This window comes from Ammodytes marinus (assembly GCF_949987685.1).
Source record: "Ammodytes marinus genome assembly, chromosome: 16".
Lineage (NCBI taxonomy): Eukaryota > Metazoa > Chordata > Actinopteri > Uranoscopiformes > Ammodytidae > Ammodytes > Ammodytes marinus.
Genome location: NC_137220.1, coordinates 5,908,377 through 5,922,476, shown reverse-complemented (window position 1 = coordinate 5,922,476; position 14,100 = coordinate 5,908,377). Strand labels below are relative to the sequence as shown.

The window sequence follows — 14,100 nt, the reverse complement described above, 5'->3', positions numbered from 1 at the left end:
AGATAAGAACAGGAAGTTAGCGCTCCACATGATTGCAGCTTGCAGGGCACCAGAAAAAATCAGAGACTTTTCAGTTTTACTCGGGGAAATGAAAACAGAGGACAGATAGCTTGTCATTTGCAATACTTTTAACTGGGCTCACACTAAACTTAGCCTACTGTCCTCATGTTACCATTCACTTTCTTTTTTCGTTAACTTCTTGTTATCTTTACACCTTTCTTCTCTGTTTCATTCTTTCCTTTTCTTTTTCTTTTTCCTCTTCCTGTTTCTCTACTTTCACTGCAGGTACAGAATCTGAAAATAAAATAAATAACTTTTTATCATGAGAAAATATGTTTTGTTCTCTCAAGACCACCGATAAACTTTGCAAATGTGAACGTGTGCTGTAGGCTGACTCTTATCACTTTTTTTTGCCAACCATGGACCTCTATAAAGGTGTGCTAAGCGCAGTTTCCTGAATAAGCTTACCTGAAAACAAGCCTCTCATTCGGTTACATAGAGGGTGTGGTGTGGTTTAGTTAGGTGACGTCTGGAAAGGAAAACAAAACCTAACAGCCATGATAAGATTTGCAGTTTTGATCATATGCCTTAACTTAACCACGCAGATACGACGAGGCTTCAATAAGGAACTGAAGACAGAAAGCGAGGATAAACATGTCTACGGCAAGGTAAACAGTTTGAATTTTGATGTAGGCTACTAACTTTGGCACAGAAAATGCGAGAAGAGCCAATAGCCTAGCAACAGCAAAGTGTGAAATAAGCTAAACAAAGTGTGTACTGGCTGCTTACAGCTCTTTGAATGCCTGAAACATTTAACACAATTGATCTTTTTTTGTCAAGATGTTTGACATTTTAATTCTCATATAGCCTAAACTATTTGGTAGTTTTTAGTTTGTGCTTTTAGAATGTTGCATTTTAGAAAACGAAAGCAACAAAGATAAACACCCCTTTAGTTATGTAAGCAATTTTATTCATCATCAATGTAATATAATTTTTACATTTTACGTATTACACAGACAATTATTGTACCCTCATATGTAGAATATTCTCTTTCGATGGTCCAGAGCTGATACATATGTGGTGTAATGATAAATTATCTCGAAGCTTCACTATACATTGGAATAAACAAACTAAGACGCATGTCATAGCCTACATTTAGTACCCAGCACTGTCTGCCCCAGACAGCCTCTTGTAAACCAAATTCTATCCAGCCAACCTGTAGACTTCCTGTCTGACCAATGTACACTCACCGGCCACTTTATTAGGTGCAGAGGTCCATTTTCTTGTTAACACATATAACTAATCAGCCAATCACATGGCAGAAACTCAATGCATTTAGCCATGTGACTTGGAACATAGCAATGTTGAGGGTGCCAGAAGGGCTGGTCTGAGTATTTCAGAAACTGCTGATCTACTGGGATTTTCACTCTAAACCATCTCTAGGGTTTACCCAGAATGGTCCGAAAAAGAAAAAATATCCAGTGAGCGACCTTTGTGTGGACGTAAAATGCCTTGTTGATGTCAGAGGTTGGTGGAGGATGGGCATACTGGTTCGAGATGATAGAAAGGCAACAGTAACTCAAATAACCACTCGTTACAACCAGGGTATACAGAATACCATCTCTGAACGCAAAACACGAGCAAGCTTGAAGCAGATGGGCTACAGCAACAGAAGACCCCACCGGGTGCCACTCCTGTCAGCTAAGAACAGGAAAATTAGGCTACAATTCTCACAGGATCACCAATATTGTACAATAGAAGATTGAAAAGTCATGCCTGGTCTGATGAGTCTCGATTTCAGTTGCGACATTCAGATAGCAGGTTCAGAATTTGGCGTGAACAACATGAAAGTATGGATCCATCCTGCCGTGCACCATCAACCATGCCATGTTCAAAGTCACCTAAACCCCCTTTTTTCCCCATTCTGATGCTCGGTTTGACTTCAGTACATTATCTTGACCACGTCTAAATGCCTAAATGCATTAAATTGCTGCCATGTGATTGGCTGATTAGCTATATGTTTTTATAAGCCATTGAACAGGTGTACCTAATAAAGTGAGTGTATACAACCTGCCTCCTGTGATGGAGATGTACCATACATATGTGATGTTTCCTACAACCTGTATCACTCCTGACTGCCTTGAGCAGCCAGAAGTGATCCTTCGGAGAAACTCTTGTTATGGAATAAATACTCTTTGCTTTAATACAGTATATATAAGTCTCATTTTCTCTTTTCAGTGATTTTGTTTCTGTGAAAACATGGTGAACACATTTGCACTGCCGACACCTGCTGGTCAAATTGTGTAAATGCAAAAAAAACAAAACAAAACAGAAGAATGATTTTTAGACCAAGACCAGTGGGTCCAAACCTTTTTGGCCTGCAACTCTTTGCAGTCCTATTTGCCTGTCTTTTGCTGTTGTTTTCTGTGTCTTTTAGTGACATTTTGCAGGTGAAGCACAACTCTTAAAGCTATAGTGCGTAACTTTTCCATACGAATGATAACGGTTAGATTCAAGCCATTGCCAAATGAGTTGACACAAACTTGGAAAACCTATTAGCTTCTCAAAAGTATTTCTCAGTGTGTCAGTGTTTACAAACTGGTGTCACCGCCCTAAACTGGCACAGGAGCTCAAGAAGCAAAATGTTTCAGTGGTTGATTCTACCTGGATGTACAGCAGAAGGAATCAAATCAGACAGCGATCAATGAAGGCTTACCTCATGTATATGCAACAACAGTGTCATTGTAATAACTCAGAAATCCTCATGGGTGTGACCGAGGTTACACACTATAGCTTTAAGAAATGCCTCCTGTTAACTGAGCCAAACCAAGAAATGGTAACAATGACCTCAAACAGAGGCTCTGGCAGAATGCAGATTTATTTATCAGCAATGGCGGAATGGTTGTTGTTTTATTGTCATTGCATAGGAATACAACAGAATTTGTTCACGTGATGCATTCCATCATAAGAACATAAAAACAGGACATTCAACAGGGATACAAATGCGATAGATAGATAGATAGATAGATAGATAGATAGATAGATAGATAGATAGATAGATAGATAGATAGATAGATAGATAGATAGATAGATAGATAGATAGATAGATAGATAGATAGATGATAAATAAAACAGTATTTAAAGTGGCCGCTCTGTGGCGTAGTGAGTAGAATGCCTACCATTAGGTCTCCGTCCCTGTAGCAGCGGAACTGGGTTTGACTCCGGCCCGGGCCATTCACTGCATGTCATGTCAAAACACCTTAAAAAATATATCTTTTAAAGTGTTCGGAGGATTGCAGAACAAAACCTTTTATTGATATTTTTTTGGTTTATTTAGTTTGCTGAGACTGGGGTTTCCTGTGTTGGTAGCTCTGTAGCGTCTGCCATGTGGGAACAGCTCAGTAGTTCCATGGTTCAGTGGATTGTACGTGAGATTTCAAAACAATATTCAAACTGTTATTCTGTCATTCCAGGAAAGAACTTCAGGAGGCCTTGAGCATCTACGCCGCAGACACCCTCATCAACATTGACACAGTGCTTAGATTCTGTGAGAGGGTCTCTAAATGGATGCTTGGGAGGGAGTCGGAGTTAGACATGATTAGAGACATTAAAGTCAGGACTGACAACATCGACCTTAACATTGGCCATGTTAAGCAGTCAGAGGACAGGGGAAAAGCCTTTCTTAGATACATGAAGAGTATGGCGACCCAGATGACTGCTGACAGCAGGCGTGCAGAGCTGCAGGAGGAGCTGGCTGCTGTGCTGAAGGACACTCTGATGGGCCTGCAGAAACTGGACTGCTTCCTGGATGCAGTGGAGAAACTGGCGGTCACTTCACTTCATGTGTTTGATGGAGAGAACCAGATGTTACATCTGCCCAAAGACATCTGCCTTGAACATGTCCAGGTTGTTATCTCTACTGCACGGGAAATTCTCCCTCAGCTCCTGGAGTTTAAAAGAGATGCAAGTGTCTTCTTCTCTCCCAGACTTCAGAATGTGGAAGTGCTGGCTTATCAGATGGACCAATACATACAGACCACCCAGACAATCTGTGACAAGTTTGAGAAAAGGTAAACTTCTTCATAATAATGTACATTTTCCAAATGTAATGTCTCTTTCTAGGAAGTAAGTGTAACTGTGTCTTTCACAGCTCTTTAACTGAGTTTCACCTAAAGTTGACCACAATTGAAGATCTGGTAGACCTCGATGTGGGTTTGTCTGAAGACGACACACAAAGGATGCTTGATCACATTCATCTGCTCGGTGAAATCAGGTAAGCATTACCCATGCATATTTTTCTGGCTCCAAACTTTAACCATTTCCAGATTAAATTGATTGCTATTAAATTTGATGTACAGAACTGTGCCCAGGGGATAAAACCTGATTTTGGCAAATCTCTGATTCTTCCTCTAGTGCCATCATCATGTCATATGTTGTCTAGGACAACTAGGGTTGTCTAGGTTTGGCTGTTACTCTGTGTGGGGTAGCCAATGTAATAATGATCCGTCAAAATATCTGTCAGAAAAATCACAATTTAGCATTTGTCCCTGAATCCTTCTGCCCTAATGCTAAACGTTGAGATGTTTCCTCTCATTGATTCAATCTTGACCTTTTTTCTCTTCACCAGGATGAACCAAAACTTCCGGATGGTTTTCTTGTTCCAGGATCAAAGTTGTGGTTTCATCAACGAGTTCAGCGAGCGACAGCCGAGGATGCAGCAGTTTCTAAATGAACTGGAGGAGAATGCTGTTCAGCTAGACAGCATGAATAAGGGGGCAAAGATCTCCAGTGTGGTAGGCAGCTCAGTGGGGGCAGCTGGGGGTGTGCTTTCCATCATTGGTTTGGCGTTACTTCCTGTAACATTTGGAGCATCTGTAGGTCTGATCATAGGTGGTACAGTAATGGGCGTAACCAGTGGAGTCAACAGTGCTGTTACCACAGCAACAGAGATTGGTGTAAACATGACATGTCAGAAGAAAGCCGGTGAAGTTTTCCAGAGCTTCATGGAGGATGTTCAGATCCTCCAGGATTGTCTGGAGGAGAATATGAAAAGGGAAACAAACGAGATAGATGTGGCTCTAGGAGTAGGCAAGGTGCTTTGTAAAGGTGGTGCTATTGTAAAAGGTATTGATTCACTTGTTGATGGTGTCTCTGCTGTTAAGACGTTAAGAAGTGGCGAGGTGTTGTTGGCCCAAGAAGGTAGAGCATTAAGTAATGTGCCCAGGGTCGCCTCAGAAATCCCAGAAATTGGTCAGGCAGCAGCCAAAGGTCCTCTTGCCCTCTCCAAGTCAGCCAGAGCCGGTTTAATCGGACTCAATGCTCTTTTCCTTGGCATGGATATCTTCTTCATCTGTAAAGACAGCATCAGTCTGGCCAAAGGCAGCAAGACTGAAGTCTCCCAGTTCATCAGAGCCAGAGCTGCACTCTGGAGCTCAGAGATGGACGCATGGCAGAAGATCCACGACTCCCTGAGCAAAGGTCTGGTGGCATCAGGGAAACACCAAGCTGTCCTGGAGACTCTGTTTTATCCAGAGGAGGAGATGAAGAGAGACAGTGAAACAGAAATGGAGATGGAAACGGCATTTGACAAAGTGGATGAAACACTGAAAGAAAACAATGCTTGCGTAGTTCAGTAGAGCTCAGTGAGCAAAGATGATTGTCTTCCTTTTTGCAAGCTCTGATGGTATGACCACATATAAGACCAATTTAATGTGTTATTGTTAAATTGTGTTGTACAGTATATACTCTATTGTGTTATAAATACAAACACTAATAATCACTAGTATTGAATTGTATTATATAGTAGTCATGTCATAGCAGGCTTGATAATCAAATGTAATGAAACGTTTTCGATTTACGTGGTAAGATTACATTAAACTGTCATGAATGATTCTGTTTGCCTCAAGTTAAACCTGCAGTGTGTAGAATTTTGGGTTTTATTTCCTAGCAGACTTTGTAGAAAGTAATTATAATATCCACAAGTACATTTAATTTAGTGCATAATAGCTGAAAAAAAAAGTTTGAATTATTTTTTTTCCCTTAGAAAGGGTCTCATATATTTCCATATTTCTGCATATTTTGGACCAAAGCCTAGTGCCGCCATCTTGAAAGTGTCATAGTTGGAATGTCATCAGGTGCATTGTTTAAAATGTAGAATTGTTCTTGTCCTTGAAGGCCACTGTAGCTTCTGTTATTATTCTATAGGGGTGGGGTTACCCAGGGAGTGTTGCATTCTAGAACTTTGTAGAACTTTCTTGATGATGTCATATTACACACTGCACCTTTAAGTAAAAAATGTCAAAAATTGGACATAATCGAAAAAGTTTACATTTGATTATTAGGCCTATGACATGTTTATGAGAGGTCATGTTATTGGCTAATGTCAAGTTGACATAACCAAGAGATCGACAAGATATTTTGTCTTATTTTATGTCAGGTTGTCATAACAAAGACATCTCATACAATGTCAATGATGCATTAAACGTGACATAATTGACCGAAGGACACTTTCTGACAACAGTCGTAACTATTTATAATGTTCATGACAGGTGTCATGTCACGGTTATGACAGTGTAATGAGAGTGTTATGTCAGTCTTATGCATACCCCTTGAAATAAAGTGTTACGGTTTATTTCTTGAGAATCTTAAAATGTGTTCATGAGAAGAAATATACCTTAATTTATTCATAGTTTATAATTTTGTCTTTTTCTCAGTGTGGTCATAATGATGTGTGGTGAGAGCTTCCTGATACTGTAAAGATTAAATTACAAAAAATACTTATACTTTATTATTATGTTATTTTTATCGATGCCTTGTTATGTACATTGGTTTGATTTTGTAACTTTTAACTCTGGAGACAATTCTTGTTTGCATATATGCTGCTTGGTTGATTGTACATCTTATCAATGGATCAATAAAGGTCCTATTTTATCCAATAAAATGAATCATAATTCTCATTATATTTTGTATTATTAATCTGAATCTTTTTATATAGCACACATTACGATGTGGACATAAGAAGAACACTTTGTGTCACAATAATCTGCTTGACTAAATTGTAAGCCTTAACTATGATTGATTTTATTTGACCAAATATTTTGTCAACACTCATATGTTTTCTGCTATGTAACAGTGTGTCACGTTGTGTGTCATGCTGTGTTATTGTTCTGTTAGCTGCACATGTGTTGCTGCTACAGGATCATGCATGTCTGAGGAAACTGCCATGTCAGCAGTGTTTCCACTTCTACTGTATACAATTTGGTATGTTGACCACCATGGGGCGCTCAAACCAAAATTGAAGAAATTATTTTCCAGTGAGGAGTCCGCTGGGGCAGAGTCAAGCAGGCCTCACTGCAGATTTGATTAATAGACAAAGATGATTTGATTCCATTTAACCCTCTCATATGATGTTTGAAGAATTCCTGAAATAAATTATGAAAAGAAATTCAATAGTTGTTTGTTTTGTATTGTTTTCAACATGTAAGATTCAAATTTGACTCACATAACATATCATCCACCAATAAACGTTGATGCATCCATGTAGATTAGAATATCAAGCAGCAAACTAATATTCCAATAACGTAATATGTATGATACTATAAGATACTTATAAGATCGTATTTTTTTCCTTTTGCTTAAGTAATATCTTGAATGAATGTTTATACAGATGTATGAGTTCTGTGTAGCCTACATCTTTCAACACAGTTGCTTATGCTTAAACTTTTGTATTGTAGGGGAGATAATGGGTTTACTTCGTCTTAACAAAACTAAGTAGTGTCCCTTTAAGGGATGTTGGTCGCTTCACATTTTGTTCATGATAGCCACGTGGTTCATCAGTTGATCAGTTTGCTGTCTGCTTGTTAGAGGAAAGGAATGAGTAACAACCAAATCACACTGCCTACTTACTGTCCTCATGTTACCAATCACTTTCTTTTTTCTGTAACTTATTCCCCTTCTTGTTATCTTTACACCTACTTTTTTCCTCCATTTCATTCTTTCTGTTTGCCCATCCTCTTCCTGTTCCTCTTCTTTCACTGCAGGTACAGAATCTGAAAATAAAATAAATAACTTTTTATCATGAGAAAATACGTTTTGTTCTCTCAAGATCACAATATAATTATGGAAAACTTTATGAATATTGAATAATGAGAGGAAACAACATTTGGTTTTGTTATAATGAAAAAACAAGCTCTGTTCTCACTTTCCATAGTTTTCCATTTATTATTCTTTATTTTCTTACTTTATTCGTAATTTTGCTGTTTACAGTAGCCATCAACTTTCTTCCAGATACACAATAAGACTATTAAAGGGTCTGCATAATTTTCTAAACCGGGACTCAATTTGACAAAATTTGGCAAATTTTACTGACCCCCGCTTTAGAAAATGATCATTTGAAGCATTTGAATGAAACAGGACTGGACAACTTTTTTGATCAGTTTCAAAACTTAGATTAGAGTCAAACATTGCTCCCAAATGTATTGCAACAGGTTTCACATTAGAAGACAAGGGAACAAGGTTGACTTCAAGATATATGATGGGGTTGGGGGGACAGAGCAAAATCATTTCTGATTTTATAGTCTTTGTGTTATAAAGCGTGTTGTGCCATCCAGCAATTACTATCATTGACAATCTATGACATGCCAGGTTTCAGCCGAAGGTATATCTGTGAGTCGTCTCCGCTATACTCAAAGAACGCATTGTGGCATTAGATGATCTGACCGAGTGGAAGCATGTAAATAGAAAACAAAAATAGGGCCTACAAGACATTTCTGTTACCCATTTAACCTGTAATTTTTTTAAATTATATTTAAATATTTTATTTCTATTAATTTAAAAATAACTTTGAGTGGCCTGAATTGTGTCTGAACTGTACTATATGAATAAACTTGCCTTGCCTTACAATTGAACGTTGCGGTACACCACTGGTAATGAGTGTTAAAGCACAATGTTAAGAGGTTAAAGTGGCATGCCTGTGGGTAATGTTTTGGAAGGTACTGTGAATACTTGGTTGTCCTATGACCGTGACCTTTTGTCTACAAAAGTATGCCCATGTTGGCGCCAGTAACTTGGCCTGTTATTTTCTTTGGCATGATACGTTGTCTGCATTGACTGTACAGTGCTCACAACCCCTTTGTTCACTACACCAGACGTGCATGACTACATCTGTTTTTTTATTTTGTGGCAAACATCAGAGTGGTGAACCAGGAAGCGAGGTTGACAGATAAGGGAGGTGTGTTGAGTCTAAAGGCAACATTTTTCATTGTCACGAAGGTGTATGGCTTTATTTAAACCTGTCTAGATTACCATGGAAACTAATACTGAATGAGTAAGGTTATGTTCAGAGTTTGGGATGGAAATGGGATAAAAAAGCTATTTCTCCTTTGGAAAAGTATTTTTAACCAAACACAGTTGTGAAATGACAGCACAAGCTGTACTGTCGTTGTTTTTATTGCCACAGGGACCTACAAGTAATCAATTAAACATACAATACTTTATATAATAGTATTTAGTAAGACATGAGGATATCATTTGTACAGCTTCCCTCTAAAGTTGCTATACAACATCCACATACCAATAGCTCAGCCTCAGGGGAATCGAAAGTCAGTCAGCATCAATGTTTACATTCCTTGTTTTGTAGGCTCTTCAAAAAGAAAGTCTGTTGGGTTATTGTGCACATTAGTGCAGGTTCATTAAAGCTGTTGCACAAATGTCTATTGGTATTAAAAAAAAGTAAATATTCAATCAATAAAATGAATGAACAAGTTAATAGATGAGCAGCCTGTCCATGGTTATAGTTAATATACCAAGGTAAGGTTGTAGTTATGATGTGGTTGTAAAAATCCAAATCATGTTAATGTTTGGAGTGGCCAATCGGAACTAAACAGGAGATGAGCATTATTCTGCAGAGGGGAAACTATGTTGTTTATTCGGTTCAATTTATGGGATCAATTCTTGTGTACATTTCTGACAGCAACTGAAGGCAACATCAGGAAATAACCTTTAAAGAGTGAAGGTATGTTGCAGCCTGGTATTTTATCACTTCATTTTTGTTTGCGCAGACAGGCACTTACCCTCTCTAACTGAACTTACTAGACTTACCAGCTTTTAGACAAGTAAAGAGGGTGTGGTTTAATCTGTTGATGTGTAGAAAGCAAAACCAATACGAACACAGTTGAATGTTACCTGTCGAAGTTTTGGGATTTGTTTGTCATTTCAGCTGATCGGTCGGCAACAGCAGCTGTGATCTCTAGCACAGCTTTTGAAGACTGACCTGATTAGCTTTGCAATATTGGTAATATTTTCGATTTTTACCACACTGGTAATACAACCAAGTCCCCGATAAGGAACTGAAGACACAATACAGAAAGGCGAAACATGTCTGCGGCAAGGTAAAGAGTTTGAATCTTTTTACTTATTTTTCACAGAAAAAAATAGAGAAAGGCCCAGGAAGATACAGCAAAGTGTCAAATAAGTAAAGAGTTTGTCTATACAGATCTTTCAATGACGGAAATATTCAACACAACACAATTAATTAAAAACTTCTTAATTATGAAAGAGAGAACATTAATATCTTTGTCAACTTCTTGAGCCTTAGGCTATGATGCCAGTGTGACACGTTGAACAGATTCTCAATATTAAGAGACTCTGATTATATTTTTCAAGTTAAAAAAAAGTGTATGTGGAAATTTCTCTTATCTAAACTCTGTCCAATTTGGAATATGAACAATCACCGCAAACAGAGGATATGGCCCAGGAGTTCAAGGGGTCGTGGTGACAAGATTTATATATCAGTAATGGCGGAGTGGTTTCTCCCTCATTGTCGCAGAACAAACCAAGGATAGAAAGGCATTAGGTTCATCAATTTTGGACAAAGTCAACAACAGTTAAGGGAATTGTTTGAATTATCATTAAATTCTCAGAAACTGTAATCCTGTCTTCCAGGAAAAAACTTCAGGAGGCCTTGAGCATCTACACCACAGACACCCTCATCAACATTGACACAGTGCTTAGATTCTGTGAGAGGGTCTCTGAATGGATGCTTGGGAGGGAGTCAGAGTTAAACATGATGCTGGATATTAAAGTCAGGGCCGACAACATCGACTTAAACATTGATCATGTTACCAAGTCACAGGACAAGGGAAAAGCCTTTCTTAGATACATGAAGAGTAAGGTGACCCAGATGACTGCTGACAACAGGCGTGCAGAGCTGCAGGAGGAGCTGGCTGCTGTGCTGAAGGACACTCTGATGGGCCTGCAGAAACTGGACTGCTTCCTGGATGCAGTGGAGAAGCTGGCGGTCACTTCACTTCATGTGTTTGATGGAGAGAACCAGATGTTACATCTGCCCAAAGACATCTGCCTCGAACATGTTCAGGTTGTCATCGTTGCTGCACGGCTAATCTGCCCTCTGCTCCTGGATTTTAAAAGAGATGCAAGTGTCTTCTTCTCTCCCAGTCTTCAGAATGTGGAAGTGCTGGCTTATCATCTGGACCAATACATACAGACCACCCAGACAATCTGTGACAAGTTGGAGAAAAGGTTAAAAAAAAAACGTTCCTCAAAATATTGTGCACATTAAGCAAATTAAAATGTTTTCTAATGAGTTACTGTAACTGTGTCTTTCACAGCTATTTAACTGAGTTTTGCCTGAAGACGACAACAATTAAAGATCTTGTAGATCTCAATGTGGATTTGTCTGAAAATGACATACAAACAATGCTTGATCACATTCGTCAGCTAAACGATATCAGGTAAGCATTACCTGTGCATTCTTTATTTGGCCCTCAACGTTGGATGGATCTGCATGACATTTAATAAAAATAACAATGGTCAAGGAGACAAATCCTGACTTTGGTAACCTCAGATTCTTCATCTAGCTACACCATCAGGTAAAATGTTGTTCAGAACTTTGGTGTAAAACATATGTATTGTAAAACATATTATATCCCATCAACCTTAATTACCTGTACACTTCTGCTTATAATTGCTTGATTTGGATGTTATGCATCTTGTAAAATCCCAATGTGTTTTTCGTACTGAGTTTACATGCTAATTTTTGACATGTGCCATCTTATTTATTCTTTCTTGATTTCCACCTTTCTCTTCACCAGGATGAACCAAAACTTCCGGATGGTTTTCTTGTTCCAGGATCAAAGTTGTGGTTTCATCAGTGAGTTCAGCGAGCGACAGCCCAGGATGCAGCAGTTTCTAAATGAACTGGAGGAGAATGCTGTTCAGCTAGACAGCATGAATAAGGGGGCAAAGATCTCCAGTGTGGTAGGCAGCTCAGTGGGGGCAGTTGGGGGTGTGCTGTCTATCGTTGGTTTGGCGTTGATCCCGTTCACAGCTGGAGTCTCTCTCGCCCTGACTATGACCGGGGTGGGGCTGGGAATCACCAGTGGAGTCAACAGTGCTGTTACCACAGTAACAGAGATCGGAGTGAACCGTCACCAGGAAAAGAAAGCCGGTGAAGTCTTCCAGAGCTTCATGGAGGATGTTCAGATCCTCCAGGATTGTCTGGAAGAGGTTATGAAAAGGGAAACAAACAAGATAGATGTGGTTCTAGGAGTAATAGGCAAGGTGCTTTGTAAAGGTGGTACTATTGGAAAGGGTATTGATTCAATTGTCGATGGTGTCTCTGCTGTTAAGACGTTAAGAAGTGGCGAGGTGTTGTTGGCCCAAGAAGGTAGAGCATTAAGTAATGTGTCAAGGGTTTCCTCAGAGATCCCAGATATTGGTCAGGCAGCAGCCAAAGGTCCTCTTGCCCTCTCCAAGTCAGCCAGGGTCGGTTTCATCGGACTCAATGCTCTTTTCCTTGGAATGGATATCTTCTTCATCTGTAAAGACAGCATCGGTCTGGCCAAAGGCAGCAAGACTGAAGTCTCCCAGTTCATCAGAGCCAGAGCTGCACTCTGGAGCTCAGAGATGGACGCATGGCAGAAGATCCACGACTCCCTGAGAGAAGGTCTGAAGACAGCAGAGGAACTCAAAGCTGTCCTGGACACTCTGTTTTATCCAGAGAAGTAGAGAAAAATTGAGAAAGGGAAATGCCATTTGACAAAGTGGATGAAAAACTGACAGAAAACAATTGATCTGTAGTTCAGTAAAGCTCAGTAAGCAGAGATTATTGTGTTCCTTTTTGCCCACTCTGATGGTATGACCACATATAAATCAAACATCTCCCTAAAAGTAATGCACACTTCAACTGATGATAATAAGTTAAATGAATACATTTTATGAATTATATAATTAAATGTTAATAAAAAGTTGGATTTACTCACATAATTATAGGAATTATATGATGTGCATTATTACGTATTATTCAATCTGAAAAGTGTTTGTTGTCATTGATTGTGACAACATATGTATATGTAAGTATATTGTATGTTTAATGGTTTTAAATCGTGTTCTACAGTATATACTCTATTGTGTTTTAAATACACAGACTATACACAGATGGTATGATTTTACGTGCACTGTATTTTGCTGCTACTAATCACATTTCTATGTTACTTAAAGCAGTACTGTCATATTATACCATATTGCTTGTGGTTTTAATTGATTTGTATTGTTCTTGTATAGTTTAATTACATAATATTAAAAATGTGTTTATATGAAGAAATAAACCTTAATATATAAAAAATTCATCATTTGTTCCTGATACTGTAAAGATACAATTACAGAAAGTGCTAATACTTTATTATTATGTTCTTTTTACCGATGCCTTGTTATGCACATTGGTTTGTTTTGCCTTTACCTTTTATTGCACCTAATTTGGATCTGGTGTGAGGAAACTGCCATGTCAGCAGTGTTTCCACTTCTACTGTATACAATTTGGTATATTGACCACCATGGGGCGCTCAAACCCAAATTGAAGAAAGTATTTTCCAGTGAGGAGTTCTCTGGGGCAGTGAAGCAGGCCTCACTGTATGGTTTTATAAATAGACAAAGATGAAATGATTCCATTTAACCCTCTCATATGATGTTTGAAGAATTCCTGAAATAAATGATGAAAATAAATTCAATAGTTCCTTGTAATGTATTGCTTTCAACATGTACTAAGATTAAAATTTGACACACATAATGTGTGATCAACCACTT

At 38.6% G+C, this 14,100-nt stretch overlaps 2 protein-coding genes across 2 annotated transcripts; both read left to right on the top strand.

The window, feature by feature from the left end:
* The first annotated feature begins 529 nt into the window (after positions 1 to 529).
* LOC307263615 (uncharacterized protein) lies at positions 530 to 6,944 on the top strand. Its single transcript, XM_080044805.1, has 4 exons — positions 530 to 668; positions 3,474 to 4,070; positions 4,151 to 4,273; positions 4,628 to 6,944. Exons 1-4 carry the CDS (start codon positions 655 to 657, stop codon positions 5,634 to 5,636), a joined length of 1,743 nt encoding a protein of 580 aa, XP_079900931.1. The 5' UTR covers positions 530 to 654; the 3' UTR covers positions 5,637 to 6,944.
* Positions 6,945 to 10,266: 3,322 nt separating this feature from the next.
* On the top strand, positions 10,267 to 13,964 carry LOC307263154 (uncharacterized protein). Its single transcript, XM_080044224.1, has 4 exons — positions 10,267 to 10,388; positions 10,942 to 11,538; positions 11,628 to 11,750; positions 12,111 to 13,964. Exons 1-4 carry the CDS (start codon positions 10,375 to 10,377, stop codon positions 13,024 to 13,026), a joined length of 1,650 nt encoding a protein of 549 aa, XP_079900350.1. The 5' UTR covers positions 10,267 to 10,374; the 3' UTR covers positions 13,027 to 13,964.
* The last annotated feature ends 136 nt before the right edge of the window (positions 13,965 to 14,100 follow it).

Coding starts and splice junctions, on each gene's coding strand:
- LOC307263154 (XM_080044224.1), top strand. Junction 11,539..11,627: donor TGTGACAAGTTGGAGAAAAG/GTTAAAAAAAAA, acceptor TGTCTTTCACAG/CTATTTAACTGAGTTTTGCC. Junction 11,751..12,110: donor CGTCAGCTAAACGATATCAG/GTAAGCATTACC, acceptor TCTCTTCACCAG/GATGAACCAAAACTTCCGGA.
- LOC307263615 (XM_080044805.1), top strand. Junction 4,071..4,150: donor TGTGACAAGTTTGAGAAAAG/GTAAACTTCTTC, acceptor TGTCTTTCACAG/CTCTTTAACTGAGTTTCACC. Junction 4,274..4,627: donor CATCTGCTCGGTGAAATCAG/GTAAGCATTACC, acceptor TCTCTTCACCAG/GATGAACCAAAACTTCCGGA.